Genomic DNA, 15,962 nt, shown 5'->3' on the forward strand with positions numbered 1-15,962 from the left:
AACAAAATCTTCACAATTTTCCCGTAGTGATTAAAGGAATGTGTAAACTCGTGGTGGGACAGAAGGAAGTTCAACATGCACATGCCATATCTCGGGTATGTAGGGGATCGCGAAAGCCGAGTGAAGTCGAAGATGGCAAGCTTTCCTGTGCTGAGAATAGGAGGCATGGCGGGCAGTTCAACAACATTTTTGACAACTAACTTTCATTGGGACTTGACGAATCACAGATATAGAGCTAAATTTCTTGCAAAAATCATGAAATTCCTTACGGAAGGCATTCAGTTTAAATCTGGTGATTTGAACAATTTCCCAACTAGACACCCAAGGTAATACACCCATCAAATATCATGGCAATCAGTACATGCAGGAAATTTAACCTGTCAAACACAGTATGATCATGGAGGTCTTGATATGACTATTTTTCTTTCCCCATAAAATGTATGACTTCTTATTCTTTGTACAAATTGCTTTTTTGAATGCCTAAGGATTGTGCATTTATAGGAACCTGTTTTAATCATAGTGTCTAAGATTTAATTCAGCTGTGCTAAAAACAGGCCTAGGTTGCCAAGCAACCTTAAACAGATGTTAATCTTTATGCCACTGACACTGACATGTGAAGTAGCCCATAAAAGATTTAATGATTTCATTGCATCAATAAAACAAGAATCTTTCATTTCCAGGCTGAAGTCAAAGCATTTTGTAATACAACAAATCACATTTTGAAACGTAAAATGCACATTTCTGATGCGATCATTTTCATTTGAACAATTTCCCAACTAGACACCCAAGGTAATGCACCCATCAAATATGGCAATCGGCCCAACAGTTTTTCACTTTAAGTCAATTTTAAAATAGGCGGGGTAGGTAGATTTTTGTTTTATTTTATTTCATTATAAATTTTTTTCATGTGTGAGTGTCTAGTTCTGGTTTTCCAATGTTTTCTAAACGGTCTCTGTGTTGTTTATTTCTTCCTATATCAGATGTACAGCCATTACAGATTGGAAGAATAGTTTTATATTGTCTTTTTAAGTTGACATGTAGAAGTGGTTCAGTTCTTCAGCTCTTCAATATGCAGTTTTGTTTTAGCGATGCAATAAAGTGGTTAGTGGTTCATATGATGTCTCACTATAAAACACATTTTACACAGAAGTTGGTAATGTATTGTACTTTTATACCATAGTCACCATTTTTATAACAAAAATCTACTGTTATGAAAAATTGCACAAAATCTCAGAAAAAAAATGACTGGGAAATGCACACAAGAAAAAGAAAAATAAGAGGAATTTGAGGTTGGCTATAAATAATTCCAGTGTCTTACAGCTTTAACCCTGGAAAATTTTAATGATGAATGAAATAAACTAGTGATCTAAAATAATTTTGAGGCAATTTGAATTTCAATTTCTAACAAATTTACCAAGTCAACAACATTCAACTTGTACAAGTTGTAGTAGATATATATAGGGAAGAAATGTATTAATCGCCATCTTAGTTTCCGGACGGCGACAATCCCCGCCAAGTACCCGAAAGAGAGTCATTCTCAGCCATACGTTACAGTGGTAACACTCGTTCATGTTCTATTACCTTTCATAAAGAAAACACAACGAAATGGTTGAAGTGATCTTTTTTTTTCTTTCTTTTCATCACAACAACAAAATCTGCGTGATCAAAAGTGTTGTAAACTAAACCAGAAAGAATTATCGGACTGGCTAAACTTCCCGATGAACTGGAGTAAGGTCCAAGTCCAAGTCCAAGTAAGCCTCGATAGTACTATAGTACGTGAAAAAATCGTCTCAAACTAGCGATACAACTTTCAAAATATAACTTGACATGTCTTCATTTGTTAGAGTTATACAATTCAAGACGGGTTTTCACTCGAAAACAACAATTCTGTTAATTTGACACTCTGAACGCAGCGATTTCTCGGACGATGTTACCACTGTAACGTATGGCTGACAACGACTGGCTTCCGGGTTAGTCCCTCGTGCATCCGGGTACCTGGGATTGTCGCCGTACGGAAACTTAAGAAAGATGGCGATTAATACATACATCGTCTGATATTTTAATTTACAGTGTGTGACCGGCGCCTGTCAGCAGACTCGGCCATTTTTTTCATCATTCCATTGTATTTAAACCTTGTACTTGACATTTCGCAATATTTATAATTCTCAACAAAATACCTCAACATGCCTCACTTCGCTCGTACTCAAAGCAGCCCCTCGCGGTATGATCACTGATGACATGACGAGAGAGAACCTTTTCGGATTTACATGTAAAACGGGGAGAGATACGCAAAACGTAATGCAAAGTCTGAAGCCAAATTAAAGTTGTAATTATTTTAATTATTTTTACTTGCCAAATATTTGCATTTTGGAAAGGCAAGACACGTTCATGTCGTTTAACATTACATGTGACTGTCGGCCAATAAACAAAGTTTGGTTGATTCACAGTCCGCAGTTAGACTGCTCTTGCATAACTTCAACCGCATGCCTAGGCATGCCTTCCTTACGCAAGTTGTCTTAATTCTGGTTCACTGTCACTCCAAATTGCACGATAATATAGAATTAATCACAAGTTACATGTTATCTGAAAACCACATTTTTATAGTGGGTCTGAAGTGTGATTTTAGTGAGTACCAAGAACGTCCTGTGTTACTTGCTGTGGAAATTCACCCGGTCAAATGAGGTCAGCTTCAGCTTCTGGTCGAATCAGGATAGAGTATGCAAATAAGGATGTTGCGGACTGGCTGATTATGTAGAAGGGGTGCAGAATTTGGATTTGAAGTTTACAACCCTGTTTCGAATAAACGCTTGTCACTTCATGCATTTGGGCGCCCAATGCGTAGAATTATGACTATAGCACATATTACATTGCTTGTTTGACGTCAATAGTGTCTTTTGAAAAGTGGCAGTTTACTTAAAGTCTCGTCGACTGATTTCCAATATGGCGTCGGTCATAATACTCATTAATATATTCATTTTTTTTTCAAATTACAAAAAAAAAATCATAAAAATGAAGATGTGCTGACTTGAAATTAACAAACCTGAGTAAGCTACCCCCTGCGCATCAACACACCAGATATCAAAGCAATCTAACAAGAAGTTTTCACGGAGATGATGAAAATGACATTTTATGAAAAAAAATCATAAAAAATTGAAAATGGCACAGATCAACTTGGCATGAACAAAGCTGAATAGCCTCCCCCCAGGGAACATGCACACCAAATATCTAAGAATACTGACTGTCACTTTCGGAGAAAATAATGAAAATATAAAAGTTTGACGGACACCTATGATTCACTCTACTCTCTATACTCTATACAACCTATACCTAAAGCTACGCTTTCAGCTTTCGCTGACAGCGGAGCTAAAAAAAGGTTTTGGGTTGGCGTCAAAAACTAAGAGGGGTTGGGTAACCGGAACCAAACAACTTTTTTTTTATTTGGCCATATCAAGGTATCAAGACTTTGTTCACATTATGAACAAGAGACATGAAGCAGCCAAACTTGCATTAACTTACACAATACGCAACACATTCACCATGTGCATCACCATATTGTAAACATGCAGTCCAACTGTTGTGCTTCTAATTGCCACAAAACCTCTCAACAAACAAAGATTTAAATGTTTAGTGGCTTCAAAAGAGTGCTAAGATATTGAAGAGATTTACAATTCTCATTCAGATTGAATGGTTCTTTTCACTAGCATTATGTAACGCCCAGATATGCTGAAAATACTAATTACCTTAACATAAGATTCATCAGTTGAAGTCCTTCTCCTTGCAGGAATTTAGCTCTGTTTGACATAAACATCAAAGCTGAACACAAACAGTTGAACAGATTCTCCATCATTTCAAATTCTTCATTTGATGATGGATCATGTCGTTTAAAGGCCTGTCCAAGAATTAAAAATGCAGAAAAACACATTAATTGTGATGTTACAATACACTACACATGTGGTATGGTGCTTGTGATGTTACAGTACTCTACACATATGGTATGGTGCTTGTGATGTCACCGAAAATGCCACATGTGGTATGGTGCATGTGATGTCACAGTAAACTCCACATGTGGTATGGTGCATGTGATGTTACAATACACTACACATGTGGTATGGTGCTTGTGATGTTACAGTAAACTACACATGTGGAATGTTGCTTGTGATGTTACAATACACTGCACATGTGGTGCATGTGCTTGTGATGTCACAGTAAACTACACATGTGGTGTAAGGTGCATGTGATGTCACAGTAAACTCCACATGTGGTATGGTGCATGTGATGTTACAGTACACTACACATGTGGTGCATGTGCTTTTGATGTCACAGAATATGACACATGTGGTATGGTGCATGTGATGTTACTGTACACTACACATGTGGTATGGTGCATGTGATGTCACAGTAAACTCCACATGTGGTATGGTGCATGTGATGTTACAGTAAACTACACATGTGGTATGGTGCATGTGATGTTACAATACACTACACATGTGGTATGGTGCATGTGTTGTTACAGTTAACTACACATGTGGTATGGTGCATGTGATGTTACAATACACTACACATGTGGTATGGTGCATGTGTTGTTACAGTTAACTACACATGTGGTATGGTGCATGTGATGTCACAGTAAACTACACATGTGGTATGGTGCATGTGATGTTACAGTAAACTACACATGTGGTATGGTGCTTGTGATGTTACAATACACTACACATGTGGTATGGTGCTTGTGATGTTACAATACACTACACATGTGGTATGGTGCTTGTGATGTTACAGTACAATACACATGTGGTATGGTGCATGTGATGTTACTGTACACTACACATGTGGTATGGTGCATGTGATGTCACAGTAAACTACACATGTGGTATGGTGCACGTGATGTCACAGTAAACTACACATGAGGTATGGTGCATGTGATGTCACAGTACGATACACATGTGGTATGGTGCATGTGATGTCACAGTACAATACATATGTGGTATGGTGCATGTGATGTTACAATACACTACACATGTGGTATGGTGCATGTGATGTCACAGTAAACGTCACATGTGGTATGGTGCATGTGATGTCACAGTAAACTACACATGTGGTATGGTGCATGTGATGTTACAATACACTACACATGTGGTATGGTGCATGTGATGTTACAGTAAACGTCACATGCGGTATGGTGCTTGTGATGTCACAGTAAACGTCACATGTGGTATGGTGCATGTGATGTCACAGTAAACTACACATGTGGTATGGTGCATGTGATGTTACAATACACTACACATGTGGTATGGTGCATGTGATGTCACAGTAAACGTCACATGCGGTATGGTGCTTGTGATGTCACAGTACAATACACGTGGTATGGTGCATGTTATGTTACAATACACTACACATGTGGTATGGTGCATGTGATGTTAAGTAAACGTCACATGTGGTATGGTGCGTGTGATGTTACAGTAAACTACACATGTGGTATGGTGCATGTGATGTTACAGTAAACTCCACATGTGGTATGGTGCTTGTGATGTTACTGTACACTACGTATGTGGTATGGTGCATGTGATGTTACAGTAAACTCCACATGTGGTATGGTGCATGTGATGTTACAGTAAACTACACATGTGGTGTATGGTGCTTGTGATGTTACTGTACACTACATACGTGGTATGGTGCATGTTTATGGAACAGATGTCAATAAGCTTAAGTGTGGTAATACACATCTTTAATGAAATCAATATCCCAATTTAGGGTTTAGGTGAAAAAATGATCACTAACCAAGAGTGAGATCTATATATTTTTATGAAATCAAAGCAAACATTTTCCTTGGAAAATACATCACTTCAGTCAATGAAATGGACATGTATAAAAATCTAATCTCTTTCCACTAGAAGGAAATATTTCTCATGAAGTTTAAACACTTGCTTTGTCATTGTGTCTTGACAAAGATGATTGATGGCTAAATCTCACAGATTTTGACAACTATGGACACACTTTCTGTGCATATTTTCATTAATAATGGACACCATTATTAACGTATATAGTCTGGTTCCAATTTCAGAAAATGTGAACGCTGTAGGCATTTTGGACTAAATACTGGAAGGCAACTTTTTGGGGTAATTTGATGGTGCTGATTCAAAAAAAATACCACCAATGGCATTGTAGCACAACTGTACAGTTTTTAAAAATATTTATCCATATGCTAGTACATGCTAAGAATAGGTGTTCATTTGCTGAATCCAGTTGCCTATCCAACCACGTTTGCGATATACAACGTGATCATTTGGCTGTTGCTATGGGCGTGGTCATGTTGCTAGATATATTTGCATATATTTTTTAATGTTTTTGTTCACCTGTGTATGAATTCCTGATATTATCTTTGCAATATACGTGATTATTTGGCTGTTGCTAAGGGCATGGTCTTGTTGCTAGGCAAATTTACATATATTTTTTAATATTTATTCAATTGTCTATTAATCCCTATTGTTATCTTCGCAATAAATGTGATCATTTGGTTGTTGCTATGGGCATGGTCTTGTTGCTAGGCACATTTACATACATTTTTAATATATTTGTCTTTCAATTCCTGTTATTTTTGCAATATACATGGTTATTTGGCAGTTGTAGTGTGGTCTTGTTGCTAGGCAAATTTACATACATTTCTTGAATGTTTGTTCAATTGTCTATTAATCCCTGTTACCTTTGTGAAATACACCACCATTTGGCGGGTGCTGGTTGCTAGGGATATTTGCATACATTTTTTGAATGTTTACACACTTGCCTATCAGATGATATTGTTATTTAACCAAAATATACTGCCATTTGGTTGTTGCTCATAGCGTGGTCATGGTTGCTAGGGCAAATTGTGTCAAAATATTTGAAGATCTGCAGAATAACAATTCCAGAAACATCTCACCTAGTTTTAGTCTCATTGACTAAGTACTTTTTGCGATGTACATTTTTAAAACCAAAATTCACATTTTAACACATAATTTGCATATTGCTGATGAGATCATTATATGCTTCACATTTCTTCATCTATACACCCACAGATGCGTCCCTATTAAATTTCAGCTGCTGAGTAGTTTTGGAATTATAGGTTTTTGACTAAAAATACACATTGTTAGCCCTAATTTGCATATTACTGAGGTAATCATAATGTCATGAACAAATCTTAATTTACTCACCCCTAAGAATGTTCCCACCAAATTCCATGCCAATCTGCCCAGTGATTTTGGAGTTTAAGTTTTTTGACCAAAAATCACATATTTTGACCTAAAACCCACATATCTGATTCAATCATTTTCATTTGAACAATTTCCCAACTAGACACCAGAAGTAACATGACCACCAAATATCAAAGCAATCGGTCAAGCAGTTTTTGGCTTTAAGTTGTTTACACACACACACACACACACACACACACACACACACACACACACACACACACACACACACACACACACACACAGACACACAGACACACACACACACACATACACACACACACATACAGAAGGACACACAGACAGACAGACAGACAGACAGACAGACAGACACTGCACCATGCCTATTGCACCACTGAGCCTTATCAATTCAGTTGTGTTAAAAATCGCTCTTCTTTTTCAACATCGCTCTTCTGTTTAAAAAATCGCTCTTCTGTTTAGACATCACTTTTCTGTTTGAAAATCACTCCTGGGGACCTCGTTAGTTTCTCTGGATCTGACACCAAAGAGAGTTGACCATACTTTTTCTACTGTTCTCAACACTACGTTTCTAATGGTACTTCGTTGTGAAGTTTATTCTCCGTATCTGTGTTATTGTCTACCATACTTCTTTTGTCACCTGATAATTTTATTATTATCATTTCAGATGTATCGTTATCACTGCTTGTTTTGTCTGTTGATAATGTGTCATTCAGTGAGGCCATATTAATTTTGTTGATGTTGTACTATAATAGTGGTTGCATTGATAAAATTAAGAGTTTGAATATTGTCGGTTTCTCTTGTTCTCAAAAATGAACATTTTGAATAAACACAAACAAACCCACATCCCACTGCTGCCACCAATGTGAAGTTCCATAGTTTCTATTGTGGGATTATGGCAAATAAACAAGACATAATTAACAAAGTTAATGCTCAGCACACCAAATGATATGAGAACACAAGAAATGAAGTGAAAAGTCAATAAACAAATATTTATTAACTCTGAAATCAAATTGACAATAATAAGAATAATATGCTGTATGATAAAAGGAAAAGGGGGTGGGGGCGTCTACTGTAAGGGCAAGAGGGATAATATTTACTCAACACACTAGTCAAGTGTCTATCATAGGGAATAAGTTCACACTGGCCCAATGACACACAGGTCAGGGCTATCGTCTACTACGTACAGAGTCCAGACTTAGGACCCAAGCTAAGATTCTTCCAGGGACAATAAAAATAAGGGAAGATGATTTGTGTACAATTTAGCATGCAAACCAAAAGTATGGACCAAAATCTTAGTGTGCTAAACTGAGAAAGCCTTTGGCAAGAAAAGGGGGGACTGCTCATCGAGCTGTGGTAAACATGGGTTATTTATACCCTACAGGTGGATCCCATTTTGAAACAGAAAAGCAATGTTGAAACAGAAGAGTGATTTTTCAAACAGAAGAGCAAGTTTTCAAACAGCCATTGATAATACAAACAGAAGAGCGATTTGTCGCTTTTTTGGCCACAGTAACATAGGAAAAACTGTGCACAAAATATCAAAGATTCAACATGGCCACTGTATTGAATTCTCCCCATGATGATACATTGCTCACAACATGTATCTTACTTGATCAGAAGTTGGGAAAAAGGCATCGTGATGGCTTTATTAAAGTATTTTTACTCAATGATGTTTCTTTCTAGCTAATTTTAATACAAAAAGTCAAATATACGCAAATGTATGCAAATTTGACAGGTAAGATCTCAAAATTTCACTTTGAAGGCATGTTTTTTTAATTGACCACCATAAAATTACTATATAAAGTAAAGTTGCCTTCCAACTTCTACCTAAAAAATGCCTACAAGACAATTTTCCAGCGACTTTTTCTGGTATTAGAACTATAGTATGATACTATAATTATAGTAAATTATAGATAGGTGATATGTGAATATAGTTAAATAAGCATGTAATTATAGTAAATTATAGAACAGGTGATATGTGAATGCATGAATGCAGTGAGAAATATAGAATCATATGACACTACTTACTACTAGTTGTTGTAGTAAAGAATCATATGACAGTACTTACTGCTAGTTGTTGTAGTAAAGAATCATATGACAGTACTTACTACTAGTTGTTGTAGTAAAGAATCATATGACAGTACTTACTACTAGTTGTTGTAGTAAAGAATCATATGACAGTACTTACTACTAGTTGTTGTAGTAAAGAATCATATGACAGTACATACTACTAGTTGTTGTAGTAAAGAATCATATGACAGTACTTACTACTAGTTGTTGTAGTAAAGAATCATATGACAGTACTTACTACTAGTTGTTGTAGTAAAGAATCATATGACACTACTTACTGCTAGTTGTTGTAGTAAAGAATCATATGACACTACTTACTACTAGTTGTTGTAGTAAAGAATCATATGACACTACTTACTACTAGTTGTTGTAGTAAAGAATCATATGACAGTACTTACTACTAGTTGTTGTAGTAAAGAATCATATGACACTACTTACTGCTAGTTGTTGTAGTAAAGAATCATATGACACTACTTACTACTAGTTGTTGTAGTAAAGAATCATATGACAGTACTTACTACTAGTTGTTGTAGTAAAGAATCATATGACAGTACTTACTACTAGTTGTTGTAGTAAAGAATCACATGACAGTACTTACTACTAGTTGTTGTAGTAAAGAATCATATGACAGTACTTACTGCTAGTTGTTGTAGTAAAGTATCATATGACACTACTTACTACTAGTTGTTGTAGTAAAGAATCATATGACACTACTTACTGCTAGTTGTTGTAGTAAAGAATCACATGACAGTACTTACTGCTAGTTGTTGTAGTAAAGAATCATATGACAGTACTTACTGCTAGTTGTTGTAGTAAAGAATCATATGACAGTACTTACTACTAGTTGTTGTAGTAAAGTATATGACACTACTTACTACTAGTTGTTGTAGTAAAGAATCATATGACAGTACTTACTGCTAGTTGTTGTAGTAAAGAATCATATGACAGTACTTACTACTAGTTGTTGTAGTAAAGAATCATATGACAGTACTTACTGCTAGTTGTTGTAGTAAAGTATCATATGACACTACTTACTACTAGTTGTTGTAGTAAAGAATCATATGACACTACTTACTGCTAGTTGTTGTAGTAAAGAATCACATGACAGTACTTACTGCTAGTTGTTGTAGTAAAGTATCATATGACAGTACTTACTGCTAGTTGTTGTAGTAAAGAATCATATGACACTACTTACTGGTAGTTGTTGTAGTAAAGAATCATATGACACTACTTACTACTAGTTGTTGTAGTAAAGAATCATATGACAGTACTTACTACTAGTTGTTGTAGTAAAGAATCATGACAGTACTTACTACTAGTTGTTGTAGTAAAGAATCATATGACAGTACTTACTACTAGTTTTTGTAGTAAAGAATCATATGACAGTACTTACTGCTAGTTGTTGTAGTAAAGAATCATATGACACTACTTACTACTAGTTTTTGTAGTAAAGAATCATATGACAGTACTTACTACTAGTTGTTGTAGTAAAGAATCATATGACAGTACTTACTACTAGTTGTTGTAGTAAAGAATCATGACAGTACTTACTACTAGTTGTTGTAGTAAAGAATCATATGACAGTACTTACTACTAGTTGTTGTAGTAAAGAATCATATGACAGTACTTACTACTAGTTGTTGTTGTAGTAAAGAATCATATGACACTACTTACTACTAGTTGTTGTAGTAAAGAATCATGACACTACTTACTACTAGTTGTTGTAGTAAAGAATCATATGACACTACTTACTACTAGTTGTTGTAGTAAAGAATCATATGACACTACTTACTACTAGTTGTTGTAGTAAAGAATCATATGACACTACTTACTACTAGTTGTTGTAGTAAAGAATCATATGACAGTACTTACTACTAGTTGTTGTAGTAAAGAATCATATGACACTACTTACTGCTAGTTGTTGTAGTAAAGAATCATATGACAGTACTTACTGCTAGTTGTTGTAGTAAAGAATCATATGACAGTACTTACTACTAGTTGTTGTAGTAAAGAATCATATGACAGTACTTACTGCTAGTTGTTGTAGTAAAGTATCATATGACACTACTTACTACTAGTTGTTGTAGTAAAGAATCATATGACACTACTTACTGCTAGTTGTTGTAGTAAAGAATCATATGACAGTACTTACTGCTAGTTGTTGTAGTAAAGAATCATATGACAGTACTTACTACTAGTTGTTGTAGTAAAGAATCATATGACAGTACTTACTGCTAGTTGTTGTAGTAAAGTATCATATGACACTACTTACTACTAGTTGTTGTAGTAAAGCATCATATGACACTACTTACTACTAGTTGTTGTAGTAAAGAATCATATGACACTACTTACTGCTAGTTGTTGTAGTAAAGAATCACATGACAGTACTTACTGCTAGTTGTTGTAGTAAAGTATCATATGACAGTACTTACTGCTAGTTGTTGTAGTAAAGAATCATATGACAGTACTTACTACTAGTTGTTGTAGTAAAGAATCACATGACAGTACTTACTGCTAGTTGTTGTAGTAAAGTATCATATGACAGTACTTACTGCTAGTTGTTGGAGTAAAGTATCTATTCCATCTAATTCACCAAGAAGTTCTCGGTTTTCTGAAAACAATAACAAGCCCCCTGAATTTAATCCTGTTATTCCAAACTTGTTGTTTTGTTACATGCAAAAATAAATATCCCCGTGACAGATAGAGGATTAACAAGATGTATACTGAATGCCTCCCATATGGGATGGTTGAACAAGATTAGCAAATGAAGGTTGCTTGATTTGACACTGAGATATGGACGACTGGTATCATTATACATATACAATGCAGGAGACTCGTCCAATGGAAATAAAATCGAGTGAACATGTAAATATTATTGATAAATATCAGACATGTGTCAAATGTATTTATAAAACTATCAATTATTCTGTAGTTTCAAATAATTGACCATAGTGTGTTAGTTGTGTAGCTCTCGTAAGTTCAAATTTTGCAGTTACTGTTACAAAAATAGTGCCAATGGTGTTGTAGCACAACTGTACAGTTTTTAAAACTGTTTACCACATCCATACTAGGTATAGGTGTTCATTTGCTGAATGATTATCCAGTTGCCTATCCAACCCTGTTGTTATCTTTGCAATATATGTGATCATTTGGCTGTTGCTATGGGTGTGGTCTTGTTGCTAGGCACATTTACACACATTTTTTGAATGTTTATTCAGTTGTCTAATAATTCCTGTTACCTTTGCAATATACCTGATCATTTGGCTGTTGCTATGGGTGTGGTCTTGTTGCTAGGAATATTTGCAGACACCTTTTGAATGTTTGTTCACTTGTCTAAAGAATCCCTGTTATCTTAGGGGCTGTGTCATTTTAAAACTGATGCACGACAAACATAATACCTTCATTTAGGGGGGAGGGGGTAAGAGTTCATTTCGTTTTGCATGCATCAAAATTGCAATATGGATTTTTAATTCTTATTAAAATGGTATAAAAAGAGGCAATGCTATTTTTCTCGTCTTGCATGTTGTTCTAAAATAACCGTATGGCCAAGTAAACCACCTGGCCTGGGAGTGATGTACAAATAAATGAATGACAAAAACAACCACTTGAATGCTACGAAAACATAGTTTTATTCACCAACACCTAAACAGAAGTTCCTGAATTCAAGAGACTTTTTTCCGTTGTTGCGTCATCACAACTATAAATGATGGTACATGACAAATGCACATGTCAACCAATTCAATTTCTTGCGACTAGGATCATAATTTCACAGCTAGCCCAAGCAAGGCACGACACTTATTGTATACATTACCTCATTTACTTGTACCTGTAACTCTTGGTTTTTAAAACATCCGACATAGCTTTAGGTTTTAGGATCACCTGATGCCAAATTCTAGACGGGTTAGCTGTTTAGACACGATGAGATTCATCAAACATAAATATAAACAAGTCATTGAGAATGACATAGTCCCCGCTATGATTGGGTTTTAAGGAATTATCACTACTCTGATCACGCAACAATACTTGTGAACCTAAATCAAACAGATTTAGATATGTTGTGTCTGCTTGTTGGACATGGAACATGCCTACAACAATAAAGGATGGGTCGGGTGTGGGGGATTGTATCACGACAAAAATGGATATGCACATGTATGTTATAGAACACTGTCCTAATACCAACTTTGAATGAGATCTGTTCAAGCATGTCTGAGTTATGGCTTTGGACATGGAAAATTCATAAACAAAATGGCTGCCAGGCAGCCACATTGGATAGTATCATGACAACAATGAATATGCACATGTATGTCATAGAACACTGTCCTAATACCAATTTTGAATGAGATCTGTTCAAGCATGTCTGAGTTATGGCTTTGGACATGGAAAATTCACAAACAAAATGGCTGCTAGGTGGCCATATTGGATCGTATCACGACAACAATGAATATGCACATGTATGTCATAGAACACTGTCCTAATACCAACTTTGAATGAGATCTGTTCAAGCATGTCTGAGTTATGGCTTTGGACATGGAAAATTCACAAACAAAATGTGTGGCATTGCGAGCAAATGTGTGGCATTGCGGGCCAATGTGTGGCAATGCGGGTCAATGTGTGGCATTGCGGGTCAATGTGTGGCATTGCGGGCCAATGTGTGGCAATGCGGGCCAATGTGTGGCATTGCGGGTCAATGTGTGGCATTGCGGGCAAATGTGTCCCTACTGAATGCCTACTGTATAGTGAATGCCTAAAGAAGCCCTATTTTATCACTATAAACTCACGATATTTGCATACAACTAAGACGGTTGACAGAGGATTATGCAAAATATATGCGGTGTCAAATTCGCACATGCTCAGATCACACACGGATCACTAGCACTGTAACCATATAGAGTAAAAGGGGAGATATCTCCATGACGGTACCACGAAGGAAAGAAAAAGATGTGGGTATCCCAGGCGTAACTTCCTTTCTCTTCCAGTAGTAACATTGCAACGTTAATAACGTCTATATAACACATATGAACAAACGAGTAAAACCTCTCAAAGAATACCGACATTTGCAAATATATTTCCGAAATTCACTGATGACCGAGTTTCGTACCGTCTCAAGATTTACTGCTCATGTCCTCATATCTGATTCTTGTACTTTGAAAACTGTTGATACTTTGGTCACAGTAAAATGCAAGCTGACACATTTCAATCACGTACTACAACATCCAAGGAGAGGGACTGCTGCAGATTGATGAATATACATTCAATTCAAAAGACTGGAAATTCCAGAAACCTACCTGTAGAATACTCCAAAATCCTGTGGAAAGTGTCAATGCCAAAATGATATGTGTGAATTAGTAACTGTCTAGTTTCAGAACTTTCCGTTGCGGCACAGACCGTCAGTGCATACTCACTGTCAAAATCATAACGTACACATGTCAGGCTTCTGGTCGGTCGATCGATCAATACAGACATTTGAACACACCAAAATCGTTAGATAGGCGACAATTTTTTTATCGTGGTTTACATATTGGGCCATTTTTGACTGAATCAGGATATCTCGGTTCAAAATAAACTTCACAAGTAGCGTATAACATTCGTGGCAATATCACCAACGCACAGTGATCTGAGCTTGCTTTAATTTGTACTTCCGGAATACTTCCATAATATCTCGCATCTCCGATTTCAAGTTGGTTTGAAATGTCTTTGATTTTCCTATAATTTTCCTTCCGTGTTCTTACAAAATGTCGGTTAAGGCTGTTTTATGATTGACTAGATGTCCTATTTCCACAATAAAGTCAATATTCATGTGCATGTACTCCTCCTCCGAATGGGTACAACACTAATATCACCCGAGCTATGTATTTCAATTTTCAAAACAAACCCTCGTAACAATCGAGTCTAGTTTTGTATATCCGTCTGTCTACGATATCGATGTGTCTGATACGCAGTGATATGCCAATACATTTTGAAAGATATTTTTAATCGAAAGACTTAGCCATTTTCAAATGCCAACATGAGCAATGCGTCAGACAATCAAACGCGAAAGACACCACAAGTTGCACAACTAACTAAAAGAAAATGATTTACATGTAATTTGTAGCAAGCTAGCTGCGTGGAAAGATTATTTATGTAGCGATCAAACTGAGGAGCATAGAAACATTTTGGGTTCATTGTAACAGCCAAATTCAGCATGACTTCTGTAACAATTTCCCCTTTTGGATTTAATGGAATGTGTACATACAGATGTAAGCAGACACTAACTTTTTGCCTAAATTTATGTGGCAATGTGTAAAATCACGTAGGTTACCCCTTTCATCGCACATTCGAAGCTTCAGACTATATTTTGAATGAAATAGTAACATGGTGATTCCGTCGTGGTTTAGAAAGTGGCCATGGTACTACAAGTAGTTACGAAATTTCTCATGTTTGAGAATTGAAACTGAGCAAAATTTAACATAATGCAGTTATTCCGAAATTCAAAATGAAAAATATTTGTATCGGGAAGTGCTTCCGGGAAAAGTGAAGTTTAGACACACTATAGATAGCACCATGGATCTGCCGCCAGACAGATTAACATCATAATAACCTTGGACTTGACTTTGGCCATGCCTGTGATTACTAATTAATGAGATGACGTCAATATATTAGGCTTCCGCGCCATTTGCAATGTGATCTTGTGTATCACATTCCAGT

At 36.1% G+C, this 15,962-nt stretch overlaps 1 protein-coding gene across 1 annotated transcript in view; it reads right to left on the minus strand.

Moving 5' to 3' along the window:
- Positions 1-15,962, minus strand: part of LOC144437109 (beta-catenin-like protein 1) — a 64,780-nt gene that overhangs the window by 23,066 nt on the left and 25,752 nt on the right. The window contains exons 7-8 of the mRNA XM_078125961.1: positions 11,831-11,889; positions 3,741-3,889 (exon numbers count right to left, since the gene is read on the minus strand). Coding sequence (XP_077982087.1) covers positions 3,741-3,889; positions 11,831-11,889 — 208 coding nt within the window. The remainder of the gene's footprint in view (positions 1-3,740; positions 3,890-11,830; positions 11,890-15,962) is intronic.

The sequence above is a fragment of the Glandiceps talaboti genome, chromosome 7 (assembly GCF_964340395.1).
Source record: "Glandiceps talaboti chromosome 7, keGlaTala1.1, whole genome shotgun sequence".
NCBI classification, from domain to species: Eukaryota; Metazoa; Hemichordata; class Enteropneusta; family Spengelidae; genus Glandiceps; species Glandiceps talaboti.